We start from the raw sequence: 12,076 nt of genomic DNA, 5'->3' as shown, positions 1-12,076 counted from the left end.
TAGATAAGTATTTAGTTGCATGGTTGGTGGACTATTTGATTATATGTGGAATTAATGTTTTAATTTTCAGAATGAGTTTAATTACCAACATACAAAAATTTATACTGATGTTAGAATATTATAGTTGAGAAGGCGGTAGAAAAATGGTAATTAATGAGTGGAGAATTTTTCAAAGGGCATTAATGGATGGTATGAGTCCCTACCACCCTTAATGTTGCCAAACTCTACTCGCAAAAAGGGGGTTTATAAATGCTTCCATTCCAGTTCGAGGAAGATTTATCTTAGGGAAATAGGCTCTTCTCAGGACCTATCCTCATAAAGCCACACCTTTTACACCCTCTAAAAGTGGCATAATTTTATCTTGACCGATTTATTCGTCTACATAAACTGTACATGTCACGCCATATTCAATTTAGGGGAAATCGAACTCGTGGAAAATTTGCTACAAAGCCCAAGTTAATTATATTAGCGACCGACCAAGTCGTGGGCAATACCGAATTCCTGCCACAATTTATGATCTTAGGGACCTACCCCAAAAATAAATTAGTCATCAGAAACTTATTTTTTTGACGAGCTTATTTATAAACTATTGAAACTTATATAAACAGCTTATTAGCTATTTCAAGCGTTTATGTATGCTCAGCTAATGCCGCAATCAACCCAATGCATGCCTTAATCTAACAGTTACACCATTTTAATCAGTGATGGAAAACAGAGAGATTAAAATTTTCTTCAATTTTTAATCTTTTTGGACAAGTCTAGCCGAGAAAAGATAGATGATACTGTATTCTTACAAGATGTTACTCCAAAATTAAGTATCTTTGTCTTTGGCGAGTGCCCTAGGTAATCTGCTATTGAGACTTTCATCAACTATCTTATAATGCTTAGAAAACTGTCGATGGATCATCCCGACGCACTGGTCCACTCGGTCTCCAAATCTGTCGTACAATGCTGGAATTATAATGGAAATAATGATCCCTGTTGCCAATGTAAGACAATCAGAAAATCAACAGTTGCATACTGCTATGACAAAATGGGACTCAAAACCCGAGCTCATACTGATGGAAATGCAACATGTTTGTAAGTTATTTTTAAGACAAGTTTCAAAGAGATACAAATTACCAAAATAATGAAACTATCAAACATAATGCTTGAATCAAAATCCACAACCCATACATACGCCCCTACATCTCTGTCATATTTTCTTCCAATATTTTATGTAAGATAAAGCATGAATAGCAACATCGATGGATGTAGAAGAAAAGAAACTGCGAAATTACAGTAGAGAACAAAAACCAAGCAAATATACCAAGGACAAACTGCTATACCTATATAGGAAAGAGTGGCGAAAGATATCAAGCTACCAATTACAGACAAGAGCCATAGAGCAATCACGACCTGCAAGTTTTACAAAGGTCATGAACTTCACTTCTTCCAAAGGAACCAGCAGCATTGTTGCATAATAGCATAAAATTTCATCATACCAATTAAGTCGGAAAAAACATGGATGGTAAAGCCACATGCCTATTTCAGAGTAGATACCAGAGACATGCTATCTTGGATAGTTTTGCAAAATCATGTTATTTGACATGTTTAGCCTATAGCACTGGACAACTCTCTCGCCACGGGTACAAGCCCATTGGTTACTACTTACCATGAATGTAATTTGGATATGTTTACTGTTGCATCTTATTTCATATTTTAGCCAGAAGTAGTAGACAACGTTCCTTACAACGTTAACAAGATCCACAGTATCCAATAGAGGTGTCTTGCGCTAAAAAAGAATAAATTTAAACAGTGCCAACATCATATTAAAAGAGAATTGACATCAGTGAAATATAATACGTAAAAGTGCTAACTAGATCAAAACCATGCCATTTGCACTCTTACATGTCAGCCATTTCTATAGAGTGCCCTGTTCCGAGAGCAAGATTCCTCTGTAATTCCACAAAATTTTAGAAATTTACTTGAGCAGTAGGTGGAGAAATTAAGCAATATGATACCTGCTACTTTAAGCTGGAGGTGGTAAACACAATAAGAACCATCTAATTTAACTAAAACATAATATCAAAACATTAGTTTTTTCTCAAGAACTGAACAAGGTTTCCATACCCAATTCACCTGAATCAAGGTTATATTACTTTTGGACATATGATATCCGGAATGAGACTGCAGTTTGGGCTTATTCGAGAGAGTAATGACTCTGGCTAATTAAAGGAGTTACAGTAGTGGAAGCTTAATTATTTCTTTTGGTGTCTGCATTATCAGTGACTTGATTGAAATAAGTAATGGAATAGAAATAAACAAGGGAAATGAACAAAGGATAATGGTATCAGAAGACAATCCAATTATGAGCTTATCTGAACTAAGTTCTTCCAGGACTTTTATGGTATCTTTCCAAGTTGCCCATCAACCGAACCACCCCCAAGCCAATGCTCAAAGAGAGAGATAGCACGAAACATATCTTAGCACTATCGCTAACTCAGAACATTTATATGAGCTAATAACTAAGTAGAAGTCTTGAATTTGTTGTTTTCTCTGTATCCTCCAGTAGCATTGGAATTCACTTAACAAATTTATTAGTATCATTCTACCAACTATGGGGAGAAAAGATAGATGAGAAGGGCATGAAAAAGACATGGGAAGTCATTCACTAGTTTGATCATCTACTTTCAATCTTCATAAATCAATCACAGCTAACCTTGAAAAAAAGTTTGAAATCTTTGCCGAGAGTAATATCATGAGCCATGAGCAGCATGTAGTTCACTTTGGCACGAAAAGATGCAGCAGCATTGTTTACCATCTCTTCTGATAGAATTAGTTCAGGTAATGTAGGAAGTTGTCTGGCAACCAAAAACAGAAAGATATCAGACGACTCATTATAGACACAACAAAAAATTGAAATGTGGGATGCAAAAGTTGAAGGAATCATACTTATTTCTATATTCGGCATAGTTTGCCTGAAGATATAATAGAACAACTATAATCAGCAACACATCTGAACAAAGGGATAAAAATGGTATCCCTGAGCGCTCGATTAATAGCCAGGATAATGTGGTGACAACTAAGCCAAATGAAACATGATAACGCCTCCACAATATGACATCAGTAGCTAAAAATCATAGGGAGAGAATCAGTAATAGTGAGATGGGCAAACAGTTGAAGCAGGAAGGAATATAAGGACAGCAGCATAACAAACACACTGCTAAGATATGCAAAATTCAACAAAAAAATCGATTGAGGGAAATAACGTAGAACAAGAACAAATAGCCATGTCAACCACTAGATTCAGACTTTCAGTAGCAATGTTATATTCCTTACAAATCACCTGTCAAAGCATAGGAGCCTATTTCAAGATTATAATTTAAGAAATGGTTTTTCAAACACTAACACCCCATAACAATCAAATTGGCATAGCTACACGATGAAGCACATAATTCTCCACCTCGTGATATTTCAAGCTATCAGAAGCAAAAATTTGCGCCATAGAACTGATTGATTGAAAAAGAAAATATTACACTTTAGACATCAAAATTTAAGATAAAAGTAAAACAAGTAAGCTAGCATGTATACTAGGTAAACAATATTGTATTCAGTTATTCATGATTACTTAGACCCAAAAGCATCACCTATTTATGTACCAATACTGCAAATAACAATATCAGAAAGGGTAATGCATTACCGAGTATGTAGCTTTTGACAGTCTTCCAATTACAATACAATCCGCCGCATATTAAATTTCAAGATATTCTAACAACAAATATCCAGATTTAACATCCAAAACTCAATTTTTAACTGTATATTTTATTTTTAAAATTAACATTTCAAGATTTTAATCATTCCTTGATACTGCAAAAAGATGTCGTTAAATATTTCATTCTATTTTTTTTTATTAAAAATGCACAAAACTCTGTTTTCCTTAAGATAACTTACTTGCTGCTCTTTGAATTGACAACCTTTTATTTTCACATTAATAAATAAGGGTATAGAAGGAAAATTCTTTTTCAAGTTCATAAATACATATTCTTAGTAAGGAGACAATATTGGTGATTGTTAATGACTACTTAATCTTCTTTACATAGCCCATTGATGATTTATCAAAGAGTGGTCAGAAGCATTTTGTTTCCTTGCAAAAAGTTAACACATAATGTCTATGCATCAAGTAATAGTTCAGCTCTAATGTATCATCAAGGAGCTACAAAAATCAGCATTAGTCACTGAAACACAACATGAGCCCAAATTCATGTAGTACAAACACGCACTTGTGCGCGCGCGCACACGCACATATTCTGAAATTTCAAATCGTCATGATAAAAAGAGACGAAGAAATAAACTCATGATAAAGTCAAATCTTGAATGGGTATTTCAGAATTTATAGAAAAGCATGTATTCAAACATACTTTCAAATTAATATTATTTGACAAGATTTATACCTATTACATACCTTGAATGCCCCCCACCACGTGACGACCACTGGCGAGACGGCCCAACAGGCTGTAGGATGAGCTTGTCGAAGCTGGATCATCAATTGTTCCCTCAACATTTGGCTCCATGCAGCACAGATCTTCTGAATTTGAATTCTCCATTTCTAGGAACATATCAGAAATCTTCAACCAAAAGAATTGTAGTAAATGTCAACAGAAGAAGGAATTTGGAAAAACAGACACCTTTTCCCATGTCAAGGACAACTTACAGAACAATTCAATAGGGTTGATCATCAAAGAGATATCAGCGGGTTTCTTATATGGATAATCAGTTCTTAACTGATTAACTGAATTTGGAAATTAACGCTGCTTCAATGATTACCCAATGACACATGAAAAGAGGACATTCTATGCAACAACAGCATACACAACTTTTATTATTTTCTATACTTTGTCAAAAATAGGTCTACAATAGAACAAAGCCAACAGAATAGTCAAAGCTCAAGCTCTGTTGAATCCTTATGGTATGAAATCAAGCTTTAGTTTATTAAAATACTTTTGTAATGAATTAGATATGTAGAAAAGGAACATTTACGGCTTTGAACATGAGATAAGATTATCCAAAAATTTTTTTAGTTTTTTCTACCTGTACTCGGTTATGAGCTCTAAAAACGATGACTTGTGCACAGGGTGGGCATATAATCACTATTGCCGAATTAATATCAAATGATTTCTCAAAGAGCATGAAAGTCATCTACATCAATTTAATCAATCATACATACAACTCGAGAATCAACCGAATAACATGAATTCCACTTTAAATAGCTATTCACAGTTAGTCAAAAGTAAAATAAAATTGAAATGCAGAAAGGTAAGGTGAGAAGAAGATCAGAAGTTACCTGATCGGGGAAATCAATTTCGAATGCCCAAAAACTCAATTTAGTCGCAAGTAGATAGAGACCGATTCCACGCAGCAACACTGTTTGTCACCGCAACGGTGATCCGGCCTCAGCTTCTGTGATCTTAGGGTTCCAAATGCAGAAGACAAGATTAAGTGAGAATGAAACGAAGGAAGATTAGGAATTTCGGAGAAATTAAATGTTGAGCGACGGCTGAAATTACGACACCTTGAGCTAATTAATTAAAAATGGGTACCTGCAAATAAGTGGGGCTTTCACCTATTTTTCTAATTCAACTACTCCTAGGGATGTCGATCGACAAGCCCACAGGGTTTTGGGCCAACCCTATTCGGGTTACGGATCAATCGAGTGTGGGCTAATCGGGTTATTATTTTTTCGGGTTATAAAAGTTCAACTCTAACCATAAAAGCTCGGGTCTCAGGCTAGCCCATCGGGTTAATCGGGTTGCTACCAATAAAATTAACATGCAATCAATCCAATAAATAATGGTACAAATTAGTTATATTTATAAAATGTAAAATATTTAATTATGATAAATTTGAGATATATGTTTAAACTCAAACATAAACATGATCAAATACTAATATTTGAGATTTATGCAAAATAAAACATAAACATAAAGAAATTTTAAAGCATGTTTAGAAATTTAAATATATTTTTTAGTGAATTTGAAGTTTCTAATTCATTTATCTATTATTATATTAATAAAAATTTAATATATAATTTATATATTTAATATATAAAATGTAAAGTTAATTTTTCAGTAATCTATATTATAAAATAATCAAATGAGGTATCTAATTAGAGTCAAATAAATAGAACAATATAAATTTTATCGGGTTTCCGGACCAGCCCATCGGGTTTTCAGGTCTGGCCCTAACGGGTTGCGGGTTAATCGGATGCGGGCTAATCGGGCTGTAATTTTATCGAGTTGGAAACTTTCAGCCCTAACCCTATAAATTTGGCGGGCTATTCAGGTCAGCCCACGGGTTGCGAGCTAAATTGACATCCCTAACTACTCCTAATATTTTCCCCTAATTCTCAATATTTTAATTCATTTCCAAGTCCCCCAACACATATGCGACATAATATAAAATAAATAAAACATTGAGACAAATAAATCGAAGAAATATGAACTATAAATCGATGATTCGATAAGTATATTTTAGTACAAGTAGTAGTAGTCGATATCCATGAAACAAGCCCCAAACTGTTCAACTATGCTCAATCGAATCTCAAATCATGCTATATAACTTAATTTTTTATTTCCTTTTTTTCATATTAATATCGTATTTAACTCTAATTTTTATTAATTGTAAATAAATAACTTTAATTTATATTGATTAAATACCTAAAAAACATAATTACAGTATTTAAATATTTAAATAATACGTATATTATTAAATTTTCTCAATGGAAATATATTAGATTTCAGACAGAGAATTTTCTAAAGGTATTCACAAATCTATATGAATTATGATTTAGTGTTGGTGGCTAATGATATTTAATCATGTGATGCAAAAACTCAATCCTTACGAAAAATTTTGAATCTGCTTAGCTAGAACTGAAATTTACTCCATATTATAGATGTTGATGCACAAGTTAATGTTTCTAAGATCTAATTATTCCTAAGCTATGTCTTTGCTTGAATTATTTTACTCATTCTATCATCTTCTACTTATCTTGATTCTAGAACTTAATCTTGAAAAAGTAGACAGTTTTTTAGAAAGTTTAATACTAGTAACAAGGTGGAAATTTAGCTTTATTGAGTGACATAATTTGGTAAGTGACGAATTCATACCTGAAGGTGTCATAATGCAGTATATAAGTGATAAAAGCATGTAAAATGCACCTCTCAAGTGGAAAAGAAGAAACACAATAATCTTTTATGGAAATATTCTTGATTTTAAGCATCACCCTAAATCATTTGAGAAAATATAAAAAAGTACTGTACTAATAAATATACTCCAAAAAATTGTGATATCATTTTCTTGTTACGTTTACCAATAACAGTAGTCAAAATTATACTAATAATAAGAGGATTATTAATCTATATTTCAACATTTATAAGAATCGTTTAAAATGTAAGTTCCCTCTATTGTATTAGGAACTAAGATATTTCATTATGAATTGATTTAGAATACACGAAGGGGCTCCTTTTATAAGAGAGAAATATATCTTTCTCTATTCTAATTTACAGATTTATCTCTATCTTCTAGTTCCTAATTACTAGTACTTGCTAATATATCTCTTCTTTTCATTGTATATCTCCAATACCCTCTATTTATATACATACTAAAACGATCAATTTAGCTACCAATTCACTAGTATATTACCCACATTGCTTAAGTTAGGTGGTTATTGTTGAATATTTGGTTGACTTGGACTTGCATATTAATTGAATTGGGTTGGCCTTGATTAAATTAATTGTTTAGGCCCAATTATTGGTTAGCTCAGCCCAATGAGTTGCCTGGCCCGTTACTTACATGTTACATCCGATGGCCGCCATGTAGCAGCTCCACGCTGATCTCACTCCTCAGCCGTTGGATCTAGGGTGTGTTTGTTAAGTGAGGAACCGACTCCACACTTCACCCATTCTATGTTAGACTCTTCTCTCTCTCAATTTTTCCTCCGTCTTCGCTCTTCCTTCTCTCTAGAATTCCGGCGGTTCTAGCCGGAGTTTTCCTTCAAGCTTTTGGTTCTACCGATGGTTCTCAGTTCCTAAGAGATCTATCGGTGTAGTTTTTTTTTTAATCAAAAACACCAATTGTGGGCGGGGGGTTTAGGCAGGCCCCAAACCCGTGAATAAGATCAAGATATAACGTTCCAAAACACAATCCTAGCACAAAAGTGACTAGAATCCAAAAAAAGAACATGAAAAGGTAAACTGGAGGTACCACAAGCCGGGATCCTCCATGGTATCAAAGGTAAACTAGGAACTAAAGATCTATCGGTGTAGTTTGAGTTTGAGGCAATTTCATCGGTTTCCTTCTCAAACCCTAGGGTTCGATCTTCTCCTGTGACCAACCATTTGTGCTTGAAAATGTAGTGCGAGGGTTCCTTGTGTGCGAGACTGTGATCTGAGAGGTTTGTGTGAATTCGTGTGTTGAGTGGGCTTGCGTTGGTGGTAGCCGGAGAAACTGAGGTTTCTAGCGCCTGTGTTCAAGGGTGTCTCTCTTGTGACGGTTGGTTGAAGCTGTGGGGAGGTTCTTGGCCCGGTGTAGTCGCCTGTTGCGACCTGAGCCATATTCCAGTGCTTGTGACCTTGTCTCTTCGAGTTCTATTTTGTTTTAGATCCTTAGGGATCTTATCTCTGTTATTGACTTGTTTACTAAGTGTGCAGGTATTGCTGGAAGAGATGGAGTCTCAAGTCCAGTGGTGTACTTGAGATTAGTCTAGGGTTTACGATTGTAAATCTTGTACTTAGTTAACTTGTAATCTTGGAGTTGCGTTTGTATTTGGCTTGTATCCCTGAGATTAGCAATCTCAGATCAATATCAATAAAAGAGGTCCCAGTAATTAGTGAATCCCGAGTGATCTGATCCCTACAGTGGTATCAGAGCCACGGGGGTATCATTTGGGCACGCCGGGTTGCAAATTAAAGGAGGTGGGCTCGTCAGAGTAAGGCTCGGCCTTCGGTACATGCCCTAAAGTAAGTCGAGTACGCCTTAACGAAGGGCACTCGCTCTGGTAAATTGGCTTGAACCCTAAAACTTTTACAACTTTCTAGTTTTAGGTGTCGGCATTTGTTTCTGGTAGAAGCCACTGGTCGTGGCTTAGGACTTCTGTGCTCTGTGTTTTCTGCATGTTTCTTGGTGATTACAGCTTTCTTGTTTTCGTTGCTGCTTTCTGTATGTTTGCTTGTGTTCAAAGTGTGTATCCCAGAGCTTAGTCTCTGTGTCTTGAGTGAATTACCTATCCACCATGTGCCTTAACCGCCTTGAGTGGCCCCCTGCGCCCCCATACATTGGGTGATTGTGAATTGGGAAATCCTCTTGTCGGGGTACACGTAGCAGATAGGGAGAAACTCGTTTTGGACTTGATTCCTGTGTCTGGGATCACTTTGAATTGTCTCATGTGTGTGTGCCTTGCTGTAAGTTGCTTCTGTGATTCTTGCATGAAAAATCCCTGCATAACTGTTCTAAGTGGACTCTTTGATTGTTTTATGTTTAAGTCCACTATAACTGTTCTAAGTGGACTCTCTGATTGTTTTGTGTTTAAGTCCACTATCTGTGCTAGCAGGGTTGCTTGTTGTGCCTTCTATGTTGTTGGTTCTTTTGTGTGTGTAAAAATCTTTCTCAAAATGTCCCAACCTGTTGGCATTGTTCCCTTCAATGTGAAAAATGATTTTGCTATTTGGAAACAAAAATGAAATGTGTTTTAATTCAACATAAAGTTTTTAAAGCAGTAGAGGGATCTATTCCTGATACTGAATCTGCTGAGAAAGTGGCTGAAATGAATGAGTTAGCTAGGTTGAAGTACTAGGTCAGAAAGTATAGTGTGCAATTGATATTTCTCAATCCAACAGGTCCAGAGGATTCGCTAGATCACATGGTCTAGGAGATCATGATTCTATCAGAAATGGTCGTTGGACACACTTCTCCTACTTCAAAAACCTCAACCCACTATACTATTGGCTGGTATATGGAAGTAAAGGATCGATCCCACGAGGACAGACGTGCTACAAAACTGCATTCGAGATGTTTTGGGATGGGTTGGCTGCTGCCGAGCAACAAATGGGTCAAGTATTTAAACTACTGGACTTGGGAAATAAAACTAGACTACTCTATCTACTGGGTCCAGGAAACGAACATGTACGGCGCATGCATGACTCGGAATGAAAAATTGACTTGAGAAACAAAATCAAACAAACTGGAGACTAAACTGACTTTCCTAAAGTGGCCAAACAAACTAGCACAGAAAGTGGGGACCAAATTTCCCTAAGTGACTAGGTTTTGGAAACGCTGCAAAAAGCACAAAAGACAAGCAGAAAGCACAAACATGAGCAAATCTTATCCTAACTACTGATAAGGCTAATTTCATGCATGGGTCTAGGGATTTAATTCGTGATTTTACTAGGACTAACGCACGTTTTAAGCCAGGTGTGTGAAGGAATTCGCCAGGTCCAGGAAAGAAGACCAAAAAATCACAAGGTCGAGGAACTGGCGATTTAGTGAACGATTATGAAGAGAATTGCTCGACGGAGGAAGCTCCAGAGTTGAAGGGTAGAATAGGGATTTCTACGAAGACTCAAGGGCTATGTCCGCGTCTATAAAAGGCAGAAGCATGCAAGCTGGAGGGATCTTCCCGAGGGAGACCTCACCACAGCCTGTTGCTTAGTTCACTTTCCCACACACACACTTGATACTAGTTTTGAGGAGATCTCAGTTCGCACGTTCGGGTTTCATCTTAGCTTCCGATATGGTGTAACACCGCTCTTGTTAGGAGCGAAGAAACAATTTATTTTCCGCTTTCCGCATTTTGCTTACTCTGCCGAGCTTCGTTGTTCGAAGCTCGGTTCGCTGTTTTCACCGAATAGTTTCTGGTTTAAATGCAAGTTTGATTTTCCGTTATGGCGATTGTGTTGATTTCTGGTTTGATCGTTTCGTTTATTGAGATTTTGGAGTTTTTAAATTGTCTGAGTTGGATGCGTTTCGCAGCTGTTTACTGAGTTATTGTAGGTTAATGGTCAGATCTGGGAGATTGGAGTTGGATTGTGGAGGAATTTTGGTTGGATTTGCTGGATTTGTTGGTTGTTGGGTTCGGATGTCTTGGATCCGGAGTGGATCAAGTATTCTGACGTGAATCTGAGTAGTTTCGATCTGATTTTCATGCTTAGTTTACGTGTTTTTCTTTCATTCCGTCTAGTGTACGCAGATCTGATGTGTTTCCGAGTTGCAGTAAGATAACGACGACCAAATCTCTATATTCTGTTCGAATCTCGCTTTTTGCTCTGTTTGTTCATCTGCAAGTTTAATTTGGTTGAGAGGATGCATTTTGCTGCGAGCTAGCGTCAGAGTTTGTTAATCTGCAGTTCTTTCCGTACTTGCCATTTTTGGAATTATGGTCCCCACTTTCAGTCATATTCTGTTTAGCTAGATTAGGTAGTTGTTTACACTGTCTAGGAAGTGGTTATGTTTCTTGTTGTCGAAGTCTGAATTTACAAGTTTAACATGTCCTAGGTCTAGCATTTACATTTTCTGCCTAGGTCTAGAGTTAGTTTAAAATTTTCAACCCTTTTGTTGCGTGGCAGCAGCCATTTGTCTGTCCAAAGTCTCTGAGCACTACTTTGCGAGTCCATCTCTGTGGGATCGACCCCACTTCCCTATACTAATTCATAGTATTCGGGTTGAGGGATTTATATTTTTTTGAAGGGGAGTCGATGTGTGTCCAACGACCAAGCACTTTATGTTCTCTTAAGTTCCTAGACCTTGTGCTCTAGTGGATTTAAGGAGCGTGGTGTCTTGACCAAGCGCTTGCAGTGATCTATTTCTGTGCACACGCGATATAAAAACAAATACCTCGTTTCAAATGGCGCCGTTGCCGGGGATGGATGGCGTACTTTGTGTTAGTGCCTAGAGTTTTTGGTGTGAATAATTTTAATTTACTTTTTCTTTCCGTTTTCTTTGTAGTACATGAGCAGGAGCTTCCACCGGAGTAACTCGTCTGGTTGGAAATACGGTCAGTTCGTTTGGAAGATCAAGGATACAGCCTCCACTGTGACTACCAGAT

The 12,076-nt window shown here is 36.6% G+C and overlaps 1 protein-coding gene across 3 annotated transcripts; it reads right to left on the bottom strand.

Moving 5' to 3' along the window:
- Nucleotides 1-718: 718 nt before the first annotated feature.
- On the bottom strand, nucleotides 719-5,584 carry LOC121769299 (reticulon-like protein B16). 3 transcript variants are annotated; one of them, XM_042166058.1, is made up of 6 exons: nucleotides 5,324-5,584; nucleotides 4,445-4,607; nucleotides 2,935-3,112; nucleotides 2,702-2,843; nucleotides 1,329-1,398; nucleotides 719-978 (listed from the first exon to the last, which is right to left on the bottom strand). In XM_042166058.1, the coding sequence occupies exons 2-6, from the start codon at nucleotides 4,596-4,598 to the stop codon at nucleotides 812-814; spliced, it is 711 nt and encodes a 236-aa protein (XP_042021992.1). In that variant the 5' UTR covers nucleotides 4,599-4,607; nucleotides 5,324-5,584; the 3' UTR covers nucleotides 719-811. The 3 variants fall into 3 exon arrangements, with proteins under 3 accessions (XP_042021992.1, XP_042021994.1, XP_042021993.1); XM_042166060.1 differs by having other exon boundaries at nucleotides 2,935-2,998; XM_042166059.1 differs by having other exon boundaries at nucleotides 4,445-4,588.
- Between the last annotated feature and the right edge of the window lie 6,492 nt (nucleotides 5,585-12,076).

The sequence above is a fragment of the Salvia splendens genome, chromosome 15, assembly GCF_004379255.2.
Source record: "Salvia splendens isolate huo1 chromosome 15, SspV2, whole genome shotgun sequence".
NCBI lineage: Eukaryota > Viridiplantae > Streptophyta > Magnoliopsida > Lamiales > Lamiaceae > Salvia > Salvia splendens.
This window is presented reverse-complemented; position numbering and strand designations above follow the sequence as displayed.

Excerpts from the sequence above, each read along its gene's own strand:
- LOC121769299 (XM_042166058.1), bottom strand. The coding sequence starts at position 4,598 with ATGTTCCTAGAAATGGAGAATTCAAATTCAGAAGATCTGTGCTGCATG. Across the intron at positions 2,844-2,934 it reads TATGCCGAATATAGAAATAA|ACAACTTCCTACATTACCTG; the intron begins GTATGATTCCTT and ends TTTGGTTGCCAG. Across the intron at positions 1,399-2,701 it reads ATTTCAAACTTTTTTTCAAG|GTCGTGATTGCTCTATGGCT; the intron begins GTTAGCTGTGAT and ends TAAAACTTGCAG.